Source organism: Vanessa cardui, chromosome 14, assembly GCF_905220365.1.
Source record: "Vanessa cardui chromosome 14, ilVanCard2.1, whole genome shotgun sequence".
NCBI classification, from domain to species: Eukaryota; Metazoa; Arthropoda; class Insecta; order Lepidoptera; family Nymphalidae; genus Vanessa; species Vanessa cardui.
Genome location: NC_061136.1, coordinates 13723776 through 13743075, shown reverse-complemented (window position 1 = coordinate 13743075; position 19300 = coordinate 13723776). Strand labels below are relative to the sequence as shown.

General features: G+C 33.8%; 2 protein-coding genes across 2 annotated transcripts in view; one reads left to right on the top strand and one right to left on the bottom strand.

The window, feature by feature from the left end:
* Nucleotides 1–649: 649 nt before the first annotated feature.
* Nucleotides 650–5346, bottom strand: LOC124535362 (protamine-2-like). Its single transcript, XM_047111560.1, has 6 exons — nt 5195–5346; nt 4013–4161; nt 2865–2978; nt 2157–2186; nt 1930–2053; nt 650–911 (listed from the first exon to the last, which is right to left on the bottom strand). Exons 2-6 carry the CDS (start codon nt 4156–4158, stop codon nt 789–791), a joined length of 537 nt encoding a protein of 178 aa, XP_046967516.1. The 5' UTR covers nt 4159–4161; nt 5195–5346; the 3' UTR covers nt 650–788.
* An 854-nt stretch (nt 5347–6200) lies between these two features.
* Nucleotides 6201–19300, top strand: part of LOC124535333 — a 38001-nt gene continuing 24901 nt past the window's right edge. Inside the window, exons 1-5 of the mRNA XM_047111521.1 lie at nt 6201–7494; nt 11976–12181; nt 14252–14319; nt 15086–15308; nt 15696–15878. Coding sequence (XP_046967477.1) covers nt 6653–7494; nt 11976–12181; nt 14252–14319; nt 15086–15308; nt 15696–15878 — 1522 coding nt within the window. The 5' untranslated portion in view covers nt 6201–6652. The remainder of the gene's footprint in view (nt 7495–11975; nt 12182–14251; nt 14320–15085; nt 15309–15695; nt 15879–19300) is intronic.

The following is a 19300-nucleotide window of genomic DNA, read 5'->3' as shown; positions in this document are numbered from 1 at the left end:
TTATATCAAAATAGTTACGTTCTTTAAGAAATAAAACCCTATTAATTATTCATTATAGATTGATCTGTCTGGGTGATCAAAATAGATTTTATATTCTTTTTTCTTGTTCATTATATAATTATTGATATTGTAAAATTAGCTTAAAACCTTTTTTGGCAACTTTTTTGTAAATAAAAAAGATATTTATATGGGCGCCATTTTACCAAATTGGTGCCGAGAACGGCAAATACACCAAATTTCAAAAATACAACAAACATCCAGGTTAGCCAATCATTTAACCACAAAATGATAGTAGGAATACTGTAGGACTTAAATTTTCGCGATTATTACACATTGAAATAAAACTAATTTAACGGATTTGAATCTTGAAATTAATATACGCGGTTCAAATCCGTTAAAATTAGTTTTATTTCAATACTGTAGGATTTCAACACGATCAGAGGAAAGATTGAAGATCCTTTATTGCAAATAGAAAAAGAAGTCGGACGGGTGGAGAATAGTTATTATAAACGAATTAAAAACTACATGAAAAGTCAAAATTATGTAAACGAAATAATCATTCAAAAACTTTATTAATTTATTTTACAAAAAACAAACACAACCAAACAAAACATGAATATAATAATAAAATTATCAAAAATATGTGGTAAGATTTCAATGAATAAGAAAAAAAAAATCTAAAAAAAAATGTAGACGTTTTGTCTACTGATAATTAGGTTAATTTATATATGTATACTAAATGTTTCATTAAAAATTTTCGTAAATTTATACAATTCCATCGAGCCTGATTATCTGCGACAGCGACGACGCCGACGTCTGCGGCGGCGGCAGCTGCGGCGCCGTCGGCGGCGACTACAACTGCGGCGGCGTCGGCGACCACAGCTGCGTCTACGGCGACGACGGCTACGACGCTGTTGATGTGTTACAATTTTTCAATGGTACATGAATAGTATGACACAACTTAGATGCAGCATCGACATCGGCAAATTCAATAAAACCGATTACTGCCGATTTACACAATACAGCCTGTAAATTTTCTCACTGTGTAAATTTTCCTATTGCTGGGCTAAGGCATCCTCTCCCTTTTGAGAAGGTTCGGAACATATTTATTAGCCGATTTACATAACCAATAGAAATAGCTCCCTATCGCGCCATTCGACGCTATTCGTCGCAATAAATTCTCGTGTCAGTTCAACCCGAGAAAGCAAGTGCACATTAATCGTGCCAATTGACGAATATATTAGGTCATATGATATTATAAGTTATTACGTTTGTGTAAGATCATATTCACATAAGTAAATTTGGGATAGCGTACTTGATTCGGATGTGATCGGTTTTACCAATTTTGCCGATGCTACATCGAAGTTGTGTCGTACTATAACTAAGCCTATTGACATTTTGCGGGTTCTTGTCAATATACTACATTCCAAACGGATAAGTTTATATTTAAAAATGTTTTTATAAAATAATCATAACTATTCTATTTAAAATTAGTTCATACGAGGGAGAATAGTAGGAAATTTTAGCATTTTTATTTAACAACAACAACAGCCTGTACATTTCCCGCTGTTGGGCTAAGGTCTCCTCTCCCTTTGAGGAGAAGGTTTGGAACATTTACCAACACGCTGTTCCAAAGCGGGTTGGTGGAATACACATATGGCTGAATTTCTATGAAATTAGACACACGCATATTTCCCCACGCTGTTTTCCTTCACCACCGAACACGATATGAATTAAAAACACAAATAAAGCACATGAATATTCATTGGTGCTTGTCTGGGTCTGAACCCGCAATCATCGGTTAAGATGCACGTGCTCTAACTATTCGGCCATCTCGGTTTATTTCTAATTACCGTTTAAGAAAAATAAATAATAGTAGGATTAGGGCAACTTATGCGAACATTACTAAATAAAGCCTTAGAAACTCACACGACAGGATCGCCTTCGTCTCCGACAAGCTCGCCGCCGACGCCTACAGCACGCGTCTACAGGCTCGGCAGAGTGCGACCGAGTGAGCGAATGCGGCTTATGATTATATTTCTCGCCATTACGCCTTACAACGACACATTACAATAAGAACACAATATGACAGATTTCAAATTAAAACATTTAAATTTACTAAAAAAATAAAAACATTAATATATTTATTACGATACCTCTTATTAACATCAGCAGCTGGAGGTTGCCTGCAAATAAATGTTTAAAAATGTCACAACAATATTGCACTAATTTAAAATACTTGGGTATGTAAGCATTCATGTGCAATTTTACGAATGGTTCCTTAGATTTTTATAGAATGTCTTGTCCAAGCGGAGAAGGAACAAAGGTAGTCAAACCTTATATTTACGTATGCCAAGCTATTTGCTAACAACTCAGCTCTGTTATATAATATGTAATAGTTCTTGACTAATTTATCTTTATTAATAATAAAACAATATTCAACTAATCTACTTTAATTCACTTTCATTTTACTTCCAAAAGTTTGTCGACTTTTAAATACCATTCGTTCGCAAAACCATTGACTAATGATATCGCGTCAATTCTATGTTAATTTTTTATGTGATATTTTAGCCTCTTGTAGTTAGTATAACTACAAATACAATAACACTGTATGTACTGATTATTATTAAAATCAAAAGAAATAAATACAGGATATCAAATTTATATTACCTTTTGGAAAAGTTTAATTTTATTAAATACTTTTAAGAGTCAATATGAATAAAATAAATGAGGGATGGGGTCAAAAGCACCTCTAAATGGTTCGTGTAATATTACACACGATGTTCTGTTACTTGAACTTGGCTGGTACGCTACCGTGTGTCTAGATTTCGAGTTAATAAGGTACATAATTTCGGAAGTCTTACGCGCTATCCACAGACTTCTCATTGATCTCTGCAGTATTCTTCTTTTTCGATGCAGACCCGTCCTGATTGTTTCTGTACTCAGTGTGACGACGCGCGGCTGCGGCTCTTCGACGCCTACAATTTATCAGAAGCAATGTCACGTTAACTCGTATTGCATTTCAATTTTCAAGTATAAGAACATGTCTATTTAACTCAACGAATTTACAACAAGAAATTATTTTCAACAAACTCATAAAAAAAACATTCAAAATAATATATTGGTAAAGGAAAGTCCGCAACCGCGTTGAAGTTGCGGAGGCGGTGCGGATTTATCAATCAAGGCTAAGTAGGCTGGCGCCTAGGGCTGAAGATTTAGAGGGGCGGCAAATTTAGCGAAAATTTTGTTACTATCTTACAGAAATAAAAAAAAAAAAATATATGTATACACATTACGTCCGTAAACCGTATACTCGTCACTACATAGCGGGTTGGAAAAATAATCTAGGAGGTACACCTAACTGAAAGAAATATCATCTAGTTTATAATCATACTAACAACGGAAAAAACCGGTGTAATGAGGACGATAGAACAAAAATCATAAATGTTGCAAAAAAGTAGGGGCCACTAAAATTGAATAGGCTACTAGCGGCACATTTATAAATCCGCCACTGGGCGGATGATTGTGTTAGACATCCTTTGAAATGTCCTGTATATCTTACAACATGTATACAAATTTTGATGATAATCGGTTAAGTATATGTGATGATTTTAATTATATTATTCTGATTTAGAGATGGTAACACTGTTGCGTCGTGGCTGGCTGGTTAAGAAAGCAGACTTGGATCGGCTGACCAATTGGATGACTGGACAGATTGCGACGTGACAGGAAAAATAAAAAAAATAAAAACAGAAGAGAGCTCTCGGTGGTCAGAATCCGGGGTTTTTTTAACGGGGATATCATGAAATTTAAGGGTGATTGATTGTACAATTTGGAATTATGCCGATTGAACCAATTATGTTAAATAAATGTATTAATATCTAATCTATCTGAGTTTGGATTTATAAAATATATAAAATGAAAGCGTAACAAACAAACTAACATTCACATTTGTAGCATAAAATGAATAGCAAACTTAATCAGTCTAAATTAACAAATATCAGATAATTACTTCTGTTTAAAGTCAACATAAGTTTTGAGCCTGGCGGTGTATTGCGGTGCGTCGGTTTCGCTGCGTTTGCGCATGAACACCACCAGGTCATCGTTCAATTTCTTCTTATTTTCCTCTGACTCCATGCCGCTGCAGCCATTCACCATTACCTTACACGAGTTACATTCAAAAAGTTTTAAAAGAAGATTCATTAAAAGCATACGAGACACTAGGTGACTTAAAATAGACATCAATGAATTATTCGTAACAACAACAAACTACAGCAACAACAGCCTGTAAATTCACAGCTGGGCTAAAGGCCTCCTCTCTGTTTTGAGGAGAAGGCTTGGAACATATTCCACCACGCTGTTCCAATGCGGGTTGGTGGAATACACATGTGGCAGAATTTCTATGAAATTTGTCACATGCAGGTTTCCTCACGATGTTTTCCTTCACCGCTGAGCACGAGATGAATTATAAAGATAAATGCCTGCCTGGGTTTGAACCCGCAATCATCGGTTAAGATGCACGCGTTCGAACCACTGGGCCATCTCGACTTTGTAAAGTTATCCTTAATTTCTACCCTTAAAATTGTTTTATTTTTATTGAAATCCTTCCATTGTTCTCTCTACAGGATATATATGTTCGTATATATGTTCATACTCAAAGAGTGACTGGTAAATTACAAGACGCCACACGATAATATAAAAAAAATCAGTTTCTACTATGTTCACACAATTGAAGGTTTCCTTCGGCGCAGATGAATTCGGCCTTTCAGTTTTGTCAGAAATTACCCCCGGTTCATTTCGATGTGTACTTTTTTATGGTACTGAACGTGAAATGGTTTCGAAATTCGGATGCAGCAATGAAGACAAAAGACGGGTTTCTTATGTAAATAATATATAATATATAGGGCGTGACGGTACATGCCTGGGCTAGCACAATTTAGGAATAACAGAATCTTGTTGTATTTTAATTAATAACTACTAACACTAACATCAAAGATTAAACTCAGTATGTCCAATGCGCATCTTAAAAAAGCATCCATAGGCTTCCTATGTCTAGAGAAGCCAAGGTATAGAACTTAGTCGTGCCAATATATTCTCAAAATATACATAATATATGAAATTAGTTATACAAAGCGCATCGGTTAAAATATAATAAAACATGCTATATAATTAGTAAATTCTAGTAAAAACTTACCAATTTTTGTTATTAGGACGCCAGTACATTGTTATATTTCTATAAATTTTGAAAATAAAAAATACAAAATCACAACCAAATACTTGACATAATAAAAATTTCTTTGTTTCACGTTTTGAAGTGATGTAATGTTCTTTTAATTTTTACATTACTTTTTTTTCGTCGCAGATTTTCATTGTGGCCAGTTATTAGAGTAAAAAAATTAAATAATTCAAAAGTTTCTAGTACGAATACAATAAATACTTTTTTATAAATCAATTTTAGTTTAGTGTTTTGTGTATTAAAAAAATAAGCTACACCAGTCCGAACATGCTTCCAAATCTCTTACAAATTAGGTACATAAAGTCTTTTTGATTTTTAAGAAAAAAATCTCAGTTTACTGTCATACTCTGTAATTATAAATATTTTGTTAAAAACATAAAGAAAAACCGACTTCAAACAAAACACTATTTTAAAACAGACAAATATGCACTAAATAGTTATAAAATAATTGCGTATTCAATATATTCTTTAGAGTCCTCCTAAGTAAATTGAAATAAAAAATTAGACTACTTAAAAGTCGATTTACAATTATATAATGTCAAAAACACGGATCTTTTCGGACTTTGTTTTTGTGTGTCGAATTGAATAAAGAATATTTAGTTTTTAATTTTTAATAAATACAACATAAATTCGTTTATCAGAAATAAACAACCATTAAAGTAAAAGTCAGATGCAATTAAACCTTTCAAAAAGTTTCCCGAAAAAAAATGACGTTTTAACCACGTACAGGGTGGTAACATAAAACGTTCATTTATTTCCATTAAAATATAGGTTAATGGGATCTCGGTCCCAAGCATTAAGAAAGTAGGTATTAATAATACGAAACCATTTGAACCAATGAAATCCTTTGCTCATGTAAATAAGGGTTTATATTCCTTGGCATGGAGTAACGAAAGTTGTGAGTTAAAAATACGCCCTCGGAAACATTCGTGAGCTTCCGCGCCAGTTCGCGCCCGCCCGCCTTCCGAGATGCGTACGCACACTTGGGCGGATGACACAACCGGCATATATTCAAACAACAATAACCAGTGACCAGTTAAACAATTCATGATATATACATTAACATCTTATTCAGAATTAGTCAAATAGTAGTGATGAGTATGTGTTATAGATAGTTTTACAGCTATGTTTCTTAGTTATTTGTGTAATCGCGTTGTGTGAACGTGCCTAGTCGTAAATTAGTGTCTAGCGATATCAAGTGAATGTTGTGCAAATTTTCAATTAACCATACGCCAAATAAATAAAACATTCACGCAAAAAAGAAACTTAAAGCAATAGTAGTAAATACGTTTTTGTGTCCACAAAACAAACAAAAGATGCATTCCTCTAGAAGCCCTTCCATCTCAGATACATGTGATACACGTGCGTTTATTTTCATTTAAAAATAGACACGAACCGACATCCGCAATTTTTACGATGGCGTCAGCGAAAGAAAGTAGCGACGTCGTTGATACCAGTCAAACAGAAGATGACAGAGCGACCAAAACAAGTCGGAAGGATACAAAAGATTTCTCAGAACTTCCACCCAGTGGTACTTCCCTACATAAAAGACGAAGAGGGGAGCCCCCCGCTACATTATCAGTCCATGCGGCGCAGACACCTTCAGATGCTGAGGGTTCTTCTCCGTGCACCGCAGGACCCACACCAGAAGAAACATGGACTCTGCAAGATGGAGATACGACGGATCCTGAAGCCTTGTGCGATAATATGCTTCAAAGGTTAAAAGACCGGGATGATCCACTTTCAAAACGAGGTAAAGAATTGGCGTCGCATACCAAAGATACATTGGAGGCCTTGGACCAGCTCGACAAATTACTCGAACTGCTTGATCAATTTGCTACACTCAAAGAGCACAACTCGCGACTTTTAAGAAGACTTCGAGATGTCAATCACTTGAAACGATTACATAACGCCCATAAAAAGATAGACCAAGAGAATGAAAGATTAAAAGATGAAACAAAAGAAATGGAACTTATAAACGAGGCGTTAGACGTTGAGTTGGAATGCGAGTACGGCCAGGTAATCTTCGACGCAATGATGGCCGGCGGTCGAAGCATGAAGAGAACTGGATCGAGGTGGAAAGGACATTCTAGATTTGGAGGATCATTGCTGAGGAAACAAAGATCGAGGTCAGCTGGCGGGGATGAAAGTGATGTATCTCCGGGAACTCCTCTCAGAAGGAGGTCTGATGGTATTTTCTCGAAAGAAGTCGATAAGTCTAAGGTTTCTAATTGGACAAGGGTGAAAGCAGCTTTCAGGTTAGGCTTACGAAACATTAATTTTAACAAAACAAATATTAGTTACCACAAAGTTTATCTTAGTAATACTACAATGAAAAAAGGCTAGCTTCAGTTCGAATAACTTTATGAAATAAACTTTATTTCAAACTAATAATGTATTGAATATCATATTATCATTACAAACGGAAAATATATATGTACATATGTATAATATATCCATTACGATATAGTGTTCATGGTTACATTTATAATATCTTACAAAAACATAGTCCTGTAAGAATGACTGGCATTGACTTACTAAAAAAAACAATTCATCTTTAACTAATTTTTTATAAACTATACTAAAAAGACTATCAGAATCATTGGTTTTAAATGAAGAAAGAATGATATAGGTAATTTTGGGCAGAGGTTTCGTGGATACGATTTTGTTAATGTATGTACTTATTACTGAATAAATTTAGATATATTTTAAACTGTCCTACAATTTTCAGGAGTATATCTATGATCTATTGGTTTAGGTTAAGGGTGATTCTATTTAAAATCAAATTATTAAACATTTTAATTCAATAGATTTATCAAAAATTCCTGAACCCATAACAGGTTTTGTTTTCATTTCATGAAACCTCATTTGAATGTCATTTCTTTCCGCTCTCTAAAATTAATAATGTATTAAATTTTAACAATTTAGTAAATAGCAATCAAGAATCCTCTTTAATTTTCTGCACTACGACTGGATCTCTTCAAAATGAGATCATAACCGATTTTCTATGTGCATCTATTGTCCCATAATCACGACGACAAAAATCTCCTGACGGTATTACCATATAAGATATTTATTATAACTTCATTGGAATATAGTTATTCAGTAACATTCCTTAATATTGTCGTGTGACTATGTAATGGCTTATAAAAGGTGAAAATAAATAGAAAATTTCAGTACAGGAAAAAGGGAAAGCCTTTCTCGGTTGACACCTAACAGTATTCACTGTTAGGTGTCAATCGAAAGGGTTGTTGATAAGAAAAAAATTTGAAAATCATTTTCGTTAATATTATTTAACAATGTGCAGCGAAGGTTTTTCCGTTAAATAAAACATAATAGGTGTTTATATTTCCATAAATTATTAGGACTATTTTATTAATTAATTTATTTATGGAAAATATTTACTCTGTTATATATAGTTAAGAAAATATAATCGTGCTACATAGATTTATAATAAACTAGTTTTTACCTGCAGCTTCGGCCACGAATAGGGCGGGCCAACTAGGGGCGGCTAGGGGGCGGTAACGCGTAGGTATTAGGTATAAAAAGTAGCCATGTCCTTATCTTGCAGCATCTTCTACAATATTGCATCTTGTTCAAGCTTGCTTCGTACAAACTTCAGTGGTTTGGAATTGTAGCAAACAGACAAAGTTACTTTACTTACTGGTATTATAAATATATCATATTTATACAGATATATATGTATAGATTGTAATTCAAATCTACTAGCACTGGCTGGACAAAAAGACCAGCGTGGCAGGATAAAAAAAAATGATGCATACTTCATTAAAGTAGGCTCTTGATAGCACATTCATTGTGCAAGACTAAATTATATATAAATTGAAAAAAAAATTGAACATGATCTGGTAAATTATATATAAAGTTACCAGATCATGTTCAATAAGCAAAATATTTGTTAAGCATTTTAATTACTACTATAATTACAAGACTATATTATAATAATAAGTTCCAAGATGAAGAGAGATAACTCTTGGAAACATTTGCATGTTAGGTGATATGCAAATTGACCCGTAAAAAACAAACAACTAGCCTAAAACCAAGATGTTCTAGGGATTAAAACGTTCATCTTAAAAGATGTTGTGGGTTCACGTTCAAACCCAGGCAAATACCCCTGAGTATTTATGTGCTTTATTTGTGTTTATAATTAATCTCGTGCGATGAAGGAAAACATCGCGAGGAAACTTGCATGCGTTTTATTTCAAAAAAATTCTGGCACTTATATATGTATTATTTGGATGTAGTTGTGTGTAGTTTATTATTATACTGTAATATTAGTATACTTAAATTATAGTTATATATCCTCTTTCTGTCTGCACTTACCTGTTCTCGTCTTAAGCTCCTATCACCATAGATTGTCTGTAAGAGATCGCTATAAGCGATAAGACCGCCTTATGTTGTTGTTTTTTTTTTGTTTCTTTATTACCCATTAACTGTCGTGTAAAGTGTTGATAAATAAAGTATTTTAAATTAAATAAATAAATAAAATATCCAGCAACTCAGAGCATCTTGGTGGAATAAGTTCAAAATCTTCAGACACAATCATCACATACAATATCATCACATAATATCATATAGATCACATGCCTCACGGGTAGAAGATAACTGTTAGGTGTATATGTATATGTGCTATGGTGATTACTATTAGATGGCACAATCACTGTCTTTTTATGGAATAGGTTGGCGGACGAACATATGGGCCACCTGATGGTAAGTGGTCAACATCCCCCATAGACAATGACGCTTTAAGAAATATTAACTGTTCCTTACATCGTCAATGTGCCACCAACCTAGGGAACTAAGATGCTATTGCGTACCTTGTGCCTGTCGTTACACCGGCTCACTCACCCTTCAAACCGGAACACAACAATACTGCGTACTGTTGTTTAGCGGTAGAATATCTGATGAGCGGATTTAACCTACCCAGGCGGGCTTGCGCAAAGCTCTACCTCTACTCTACCAAGAAATTCTATGTCAAAAAATAATAATAATTGGCGTTTAAAACTAAACTAAACCCTTTCTTGAATTAAAGTATAAACGACGTTTAAATTAATTATTTAGGGATTTAGCATTAATGATAATAAGAAGAACAATATAAAACAATATAACAAAAAAAATATAAACAAAACAATGATTTCTGTAGAAATCATGATCGCGTGAAATGGATTCAAGAATTCTGACGCCTGGGAAAAATATGAATTAGCTCTCATGTCACCAGTAGAGACAACAAAGCGAGTTGTTATACTTTTAATGAGAGTTTTTAGTGGTAATTATTTAATTTTATTGAAGGGTCTTCTTGAGATATGACCACTTTGCAAAGTAAAAAGTAAAGTAAAGTGACAGCCTGTAAATTTCCCACTGTTGGGATAAGGCCTCCTCTTCCATTAAGGAGAGAGTTTGGAACATAATCCACCACGCTGTTCCAATGCGGGTTGGTGGAATGCACATGTGACAGAATTTCGATGAAATTAGACACATGGAGGTTTCCTCACGATGTTTTCCTTCACCGCCGAGCACGTGATGAATTATAAACACAAATTAAGCACATATAAATAGTGGTGCTTGTCTGGGTTTGAACCCGCAACCATCGGTTAAAATGCACGCGTTCTAACCTCTGGACCACCTCAGCTCTGACCACTTTGTAGTGATCAATAATTTAAAACTTAATTTATTTTAAATAATTTTAGGAGTTATACCGAACGGATAGATTTGAAGAAAATAAATATATCTCTGCATCTGTTTCAAATACATTAGAAGATCAGTTTCACCAAAACCCTTTGTTCCTTTACGGATTGTAGATTATGGATTATTACTACATTATTAAAATGATAGATGTATTATAAAGAAATAACTAAAATCATTATAAGTTAAACGTAAATATGGAACAAAAATTTTGCAGTCACATTTTATCGCAAATTGTAAGCAAATTAGCATTACTTGGTTAGTCCTAATACTTTCCATTACTTTTCATTTAAATCAAGTAACCAACGAATTTCTAAAATGAGGAATAAGCTGTATATTAGTAAAGTAGAGTAAAGTAACAGCCTGTAAATTTCCCACTGCTGAGATAAGGCCTCCTCTTCCGTTAAGGAGAGGGTTTAGAACTTATTCCACCACGCTGTTCCAATGCGGGTTGGTAGAATGCACATGTGGCAGAATTTCGATGAAATTAGACACATGCAGGTTTCCTCACGATGTTTTCCTTCACCGCCGAGCACGAGATGAATTATAAATACAAATTAAGCACATATATATAGTGGTGCTTGCCTGGGTTTGAACCCGCAATCATCGGTTAAGATGCACGCGTTCTAACCACTGGGCCATCTCAGCTCAGCTGTATATTAATACTTTAAATATTTTGTGTTGTGACAAACAAATAAAGAGACTTGTAAACGTCGCATTTCTGGGTAAATTTATTTATTCGCGAAGCTGATGATACATTTTTGGTGTCACAATAACGCTTTGAGTTCAGGAATTACAACCTTACAATACATAAATTATAAATAGCACGAGATATACGTGGTACGTTATGTTAAGACATGAGCGTGCTTGTTTCTACAATCGCACACTGTTAAAGGCTCACTTACCCTGAAACACAGTCATACTTTATATTACTGTTGAGCAGTATATTTCAACTACACTATAGAACTGGATTTTGACTTGAAAAAAGCATCTCATGACGCTATTCCGTAAACAGTATCTAAAATATGATTTCTTACAGGTGGGAGAAAGCCCAATGGCCACCAGCTACAATTGGGGGAGCGGCAGCAGTTGCAGCAGGGGCTATGGTTGGAGCGGTGGCCCTAGCCGGTTCTAGTCCAGGATCCCTTCCAAATCCTGAACCAAGGGATTCAGCCAGCTTGACTCCAGGAAGCGCTATATCACTTACACCGAATTCTTCGTGCGAGGAATTGAGAATAGATACAGGTTCCAAATTTATTTTAGCACAACTTTAATGTAAAAAGTAAAGTAACAGCCTGTAAATTTCCCACTGCTGAGATAAGCCCTCCTCTTCCATTAAGGAGAGGGTTTGGAACATATTCCAACACGCTGTTCCAATGCATGTTGGTGGAATGCACATGTGGCAGAATTTTGATGAAATTTGTCACATGCAGGTTTCCTCACGATGTTTTCCTTCACCGCTGAGCACGAGATGAATTATAAACACAAATAAGGCACATATATATAGTGGGGCTTGCCTGGGTTTGAACCCGCAATCATCGGTTAAGATGCACGCGTTCTAACCACTGAGCCATCTCAGCTCTTCTCATGTGAAAAACACCTATAATACTCCATATTAAGTTAATTTTCCTTATTTAAATAAATGAATGGTTGAATGTAATTTTAATGAAAATATAATTTAATGTAATAAACATAGGAACGCACTCATGATTGCCAGTGTAACTACAGGCAGGGGGGCATAACATCTTAGTTGGTGATGCATTGGCTATGTTAGGTATAGTTAAATGGTACAGCGTCATTGTCTTCTTATTAAGCACTTAAAAACTCAGTTCTGTTCTGTTCAGCCAAATATAACCCGAAATATTCGGTTATGACTTAATTTAAGTCTTTTTACCACTGGGCCACATTTTTATTTATAATAGGTATGTAGTTTACAAAATAGTCGAATTAAATGTTTGATTAACTAGACTGTTTTAAAATAAAAACAAATTTATAATTGTGTATTATAAAAATAGCAAACGAAAATATAAATTTACGATCAATATGTAAATAAAGTTCTTTTTAAACACACTCATAACTTTCGTACAAAAGATAGATCGTATATATAAAGATAGATCTGAGTAATATGAGAATAGTAATCTATTTTCGTAACAAGAATGTTTATGCGTGCGCGCATGATAGAATGCCGCTATTGCGTATTGAATATGCACTTTTATTCATCTTGATACCAAATTATTGAATACCAACACTATTTTTATAATTCAAGCTTCAGTTTAATGTTCGTGCATTGCATCTAAATACACAGGTTCCTTTTGTTTTATGTATTATCAGATGTCTTAGTGTATTACATTATTATGATTATATGTATCTGCAAGGTTCACCCACTGTCAATTTACACTTTTAACTATTGTTACTCTTATTGCAATAATAATAAATATATGAGACTGTATTCTAACTATAAACACAATTCGGTTTGTTGGAATATCCAAAGATTTTCATTAAAAAGTTAAGAGAATATACACGACGAATGCTATAGTCCTATCGGACCTATCGGATTCTATTGAAAAACACAGCAATGTTTTTGCAACATATTTTAATAAACAGAATTCTATATTATAATATTATAAATGTGAAAGTAACTCTGACTGTCTGTCTGGCCCTTTTTCACGACAAAACAGATGATCCGAATTTCATGAAATTTGGTATTAAGCAAACATGAAGCTCAAAAAAGAACATAATTACATAATTCTATTGATCTCACATCGGAAATAAAGAATTTCCATACACAACGTTCAACCCATATTTAACTAGCTTAAAGGAAAAGTCTATCAGTGCACGCTTATGAAACAACCATAAGGAATTCATGTGAAAAATTTAATCCAGTAAGATCATCATTCAGCTCTGCGTTGTATGTTATCAGTCATTTAAAATTATACTAAATAGACGGCTCTGACTCCACAGTTGATGCCATACAGAATTACGTATACATGTGTGAGTGTGTCCAACAAGAAACTAGCCAGTAAATATATAAGTTAATATATGATTGTGCCTGTAAAGTAACAGTAATGTTTTCATGCCCCAAATACTGTACCGAATTTGATAAAATTCGACGTGTAGCAAGCTAGAACGCCAAGGACTCTTATAGGGTTTTTATACGTAAAATCTACGACCTCTAATTTGCAACCGAATCCAAAAACTAGTCATCCATATTATCCTTTTCAATACAGTATAGGTATCATTTACTTTCATTGTAAACAATTGAACAAAAATAATAATTTTAAAAAGTTTTGCTTTAATATTATAATTTAGTTTCAGACATGCGTCGCAGAAGTTGTATCCGCAGTGAAGACCATGACAACAGCTTTTTACAAGCACCAATTCAGGTGAAATGATTTTTAGTTTAATTATATTAGTTAAGTACATTATATTATAAACGAATCAAAATCCTTGTGCCCCAAAAGATTAACAAGACTATTCTATAAAACAAACGCCAAGTCACCGCTGAATCAGATTGTGAAATTTCGCCAAAGTGACATATGGTATGGTATTGATTGTCATATTTGTAACATAAAAAAGGACGTACCTATTCAAATAGATTACCACAATTCTGTCTTAAACATTTCACGAATGAGATGCGAAAAGTCCTTACTGAATTCTTATATGGCTCTGAGCAATCCCGCTTGGGCAGGTTCCACCCACACTTCAAACAATTTAGCGCCAAACAACAATACTTACTATTGTTGTGTTTCTGTTTGAGTGAGCCAGTGTGTGAAACAAGCAGAAGTGACATAACATCTTAATATTTCTTACAACGGAAGTGCCTATGATGCGCGGTGATGACTTCTTTATGGGTGACCCATTTGCCCTTTCAATTATCATTAAAAAAAGAATATACCTACATCGATGTCACAAGAAATGTGTTTCCTGATAAAAAGTAAATGTCTCCCAAATTTTTAAATTATAAAAATGTTTTCGGATACATTGCGTCTTTTAAATAATATAAGTTGATTTAAAAGATAATATTCTTAATTATTTTTCGTGCATACCACCACAGATGTCACTAGAATACCTTTAAAGACTTTTTGCGAAAATTCTTACTAGATTCTATATTTATTTTTTACTAACATCACAATTTCTCCATCTACCCAGGACGATAGTTCCACTTCGCCATCACCCAACAAACTGCACAAAAGTCCCTGGGTTAAAATGCGTGACATTATCCAAACTCATCGTGAGTCAGTCAAGAAGAAAACCAGAGTACCGAAGGGATCCCCGGATGTGGTACCGTCAAGGAGACGGTCATTAAGTGATGGTGGTGATAGTGACGCTCCACCAGCTCTTACATTAACGATACCATCTTCTGAAGAACTAGGTACGATAATTGTTATTTTATTTGATTATACATTAATTTCATTAAAATTATAACGAATCCAGATCAGACCAGACTCGAATAATTTATTCTGCAAAAGTGTGCCTTATTGAGGTAAGCTGATTTTTATTTCCGAAAGAAAAGTACTTTTGTAATCATATATATATAGATTTTTATTACAAAGTTTTTTATTTTTATTCGGTGGAGCTCGATATTTCGACATTATCTACGAATTACTTGTTCACGAGACTGAATTTCGCGGGTAGATGTTAATAATGTTAGAAGTAACCATATCGGACTACCTCCTTTCTCGTGCGTTTGCTGTCGTCCGATCTAAATCATTCTTTGCAATTATAAAATTTGTCACTATAACTAAATATTTTCTCTTAGAATCTGAGGGCTCCCATCCTGTACTCCGCAAGCAGCGTTCCCTGGAGCTTGGAGCCAGGCCGCCGCAGCATCGACCTCCACGAGACTCCAAATGGTCCAGAGTCAAGCGAGCCTTCCTCACTTCCGCTTCTGCTTCAGTACCGTCAAGTCCAAACCGGCATTCAGCATTCTTCACTGATGGAGGTAAGCTGATAAATAACTTATCTTACTTCTAAGAAGGGATTTTATTTCAGGTACTTATAAACCATATAACTTGAAAACTATATATAAACTGCCGCTCAAATAAGACAATGACTTATTAGTATAAATAAAACTAAATTTAGATTTAAAAGCTTATTTTTAGTAAGAGCTTTTGTATCTCTATAAGGCTGGTGCACGACATACTTTGCCTACTAAGGTGCTTTGTTAATAGACGATCTTTAAGTGTTTAATTGAATACACTTTCACATTTTTTCTCATACTAAAGATATAAATCACTTTTTCTTTATTCGCTGATGAAAACCATATCTGTACATGACTTGTAGGATTTATTCGTGAATAACTCGTTTGAGCAACAAAGTTGTTCTGTTTGAAATCAATTCATATTTCCTTCGTTGAAATGTTGAAAATTTGCAGCACGTGGGGTTATTTTGATGCGTGCACCTTAAATATCATAATTGTTATAGTCTGTCTCGAAATGCTGACATTTCAAGATCGCATTCGAGCTACGAGGTTGTTTTTATAGAATACGCTATAGAATACTGCACAGTACGGATAAATATAAATCTGACACTATAAAAAATCCATTCGAAACTTTGTGAATCGTCATCACACCGTACAATAGAATACAATAACAAATGTAACGATATGCCAAGCCAAGCCAAGCCAAGCCAAGCCTTGGAATTGAAACAGTCAACTAATGATTTTACCCAAAATCGTCGTCATGGCAACCGATATAACAAAAAGAAAAGAGTATCGCGATAGCAAAGAAGAAAAAGAAATAGAACAAAGTGAAGGAAAGTTGAAGACAATCATTGTTTTTGTCTTTCGTTTTACAAATGATTATTGGAGATCTATTTAGGATTACAGGCAAATAATTTCGAACGTATTTTCATATTGCAAAAGAGCATAGAAACTGTATATTATTTGATTAGTAATATCGATGCCAAGGCCCTCGATGACGTGGAGTTTACGAATCGTTTACCGATACTGGGAGCCACTTAAACCGCGCGTGAGTAATGAAGCGAAAATACTACTTATCAAACAAACGGTCAGATCATATTATGATAATATTAGGGAATGGTGTTGAAGCTAGAATCACGTTACGAAATGGTTAATTCACATTGAATTTGCGCGTCGAATTTTAAATTTTGATGGTTTCATAAATTAATCATTAAATTAAATTTGTTTGTGTTTACGCGTACTTTTACAATATCATGGATACAAAGGCTGTAAAGAATGACTTTACATTTTAACAGTACAATGTAACGCAACTACTGGATTAAGCAAGAAAGTAAAGTACTCTTACTTGTTTTGCAGGCACAGTTTATTTCATTTGCATTTATAATTCGAGGAAAAAAAGGAATAAGAAAAACGATCGAGGAGAAACTATATGTCGGATGAAACTCCGCTCATGGCACGCTCAAAATAAGAGATAAGGTCCATATCTCATTTATATTTAGAGAGTATTATTTTCTTTTTAATTTTTCTACTCCGTAGCTCATTGTTATCCTTATTTTAAATTAAAATTTAATTATTATCTATGCCATATTATGTCTTTACTCGTCGTTTGACGATGGTAATTATTCAATTTAAAATAAATTATTTTTTCCATTACTTGTATATACCCATTTAACTAGTTCAACATTTCTTAATATATTTAAATGAACATTTATCAAATTACAAATGTGATATTTGGTACACTTGATAATTAAAACAGAAGTAGTTTTGGAGTCTCTTGAAACTTTAGTATTTAAAAAATTTTCTCACAATGCGTCACGTTTAAATACTCGTGACGTGCATCGTTGAACAATGGAAATAAAACCGTTGGCATCCGGCGTTTCCGTCTTCCAAGTATTATTCGGTGAACCAATAAAATATTTGTATATGTTTACCTTATAATACAATATCGCTGCGCAAAATCTTTAGATTATTTCATAAATAGGTTTAAAATACAAGGAAAATTGTAACGATTTTACTCCTAGTTTACCTGTTTGAAATGATTGATGCTTCTTATTTAATTATATGTATTTTAATGTGATTTCAACAAAATATAAGGTTGTGTTTTCTTGAGACATCAATCCTTTAGAGCAGTGATTCGCAAAGTTGTCCAGGTAAATTGTAAGCATAATTATTTATACCTTATTAATTTTTTCTTGTAATTCTATTCTTCTAATAAGTAATGTGTTAGAAAATGTACTTTTTTTCGTTTTTATTTTACCTATCGGAATATATGGACAGAACTCAAAATCGACACAATTTTTCAGCGACTTTAAGAATGTGGTAGAAATGTAGGTGTAACAGGGGGTCCACCGAAACCAATAAAATTTTGAAAGTGGTCTACGAGAAAAATAAGTTCGGGAACCACTGCTTTAGATCATATAGTTAATTCCTGCATTAAATAATGCACGTCATATAACACCAAAGATTTTTCCAAGTCGTAAATTATCAAGTACCTGTGTTTAATTAATAATAATCTATCAGCATCGGACGAAATCCAATGGAAGAAGATTGTGAGGAATTCAGCATCTCTCAAACGTGTCTTTAATTTTATGGTACATTTTTACCTTATATTATTAATAAACAAAGTGATATGATATAAATATAATTTACGCTTTATTCCAGGGGGAATAATATAGCTCTAAATAAGAGAACGCGTTGTTACAATGAAATCGTTAGTTCCAGAAATTTTGCATACAAACAAAGAAATATTATCTGTTTATTCTATATTGTGATGTTTGTTGATCGCGAATGAGCTACTACACTTGGATACTAAGATGTTATCTCTTATATACTAGTTTATTCCACCTCAATCGAATCACAACGATTTGCTCAGTATTACAGTATTACTGATACCTAAGTAAACGAACTTGCACACTACACTTGCTTAAATACATATAAGAAACACATACTATCCTTAAATATATATAAGAAAAATAAAGTTCAATTAACACACACATAAATAATTACACACATTCACGTACAAGCCCAAACACACATAAACACACTCACCAAATAAATACACAAACGCAACACACAAACACACACGTAAACGTGAGTATCGTTTCATTTTAATACGAATTAATTTTACAAATTGCTGTAGCATTCTGGATTTAATGGATTTAATTACAAGTGTTTCAAATGAAACATAATTTACAAGAGACGAATTAACGTTGAACTAAAATATATTCTTAAATTAATAAATATCCGTTAGCATTTACGTGCGAATGTTTTAGCTAAATGTAATATCAAGCTTGCATATTTTGTTGCGACTCTAAAGCTCTTTGCTGAGAACATTTCTGAAAGCCACGAAGAATAATAACAGCCGCTTCCTGTTGCTGAAGTCGTATCCGCTGGTGACCGGATGTGACGTGTACTCGTATGTTAGTTGTTTTCTTATTGTGGTT

Bases quoted from the DNA above. Each gene is read 5' to 3' on its own strand.
- LOC124535362 (XM_047111560.1), bottom strand. From the start codon at position 4,158: ATGGTGAATGGCTGCAGCGGCATGGAGTCAGAGGAAAATAAGAAGAAA. The intron at 2,187-2,864 runs GTAAGACTTCCG...ATTTATTTGCAG, and splicing joins GAGAAGTCTGTGGATAGCGC to GCAACCTCCAGCTGCTGATG. The intron at 912-1,929 runs GTGAGTTTCTAA...ACACATCAACAG, and splicing joins GACGAAGGCGATCCTGTCGT to CGTCGTAGCCGTCGTCGCCG.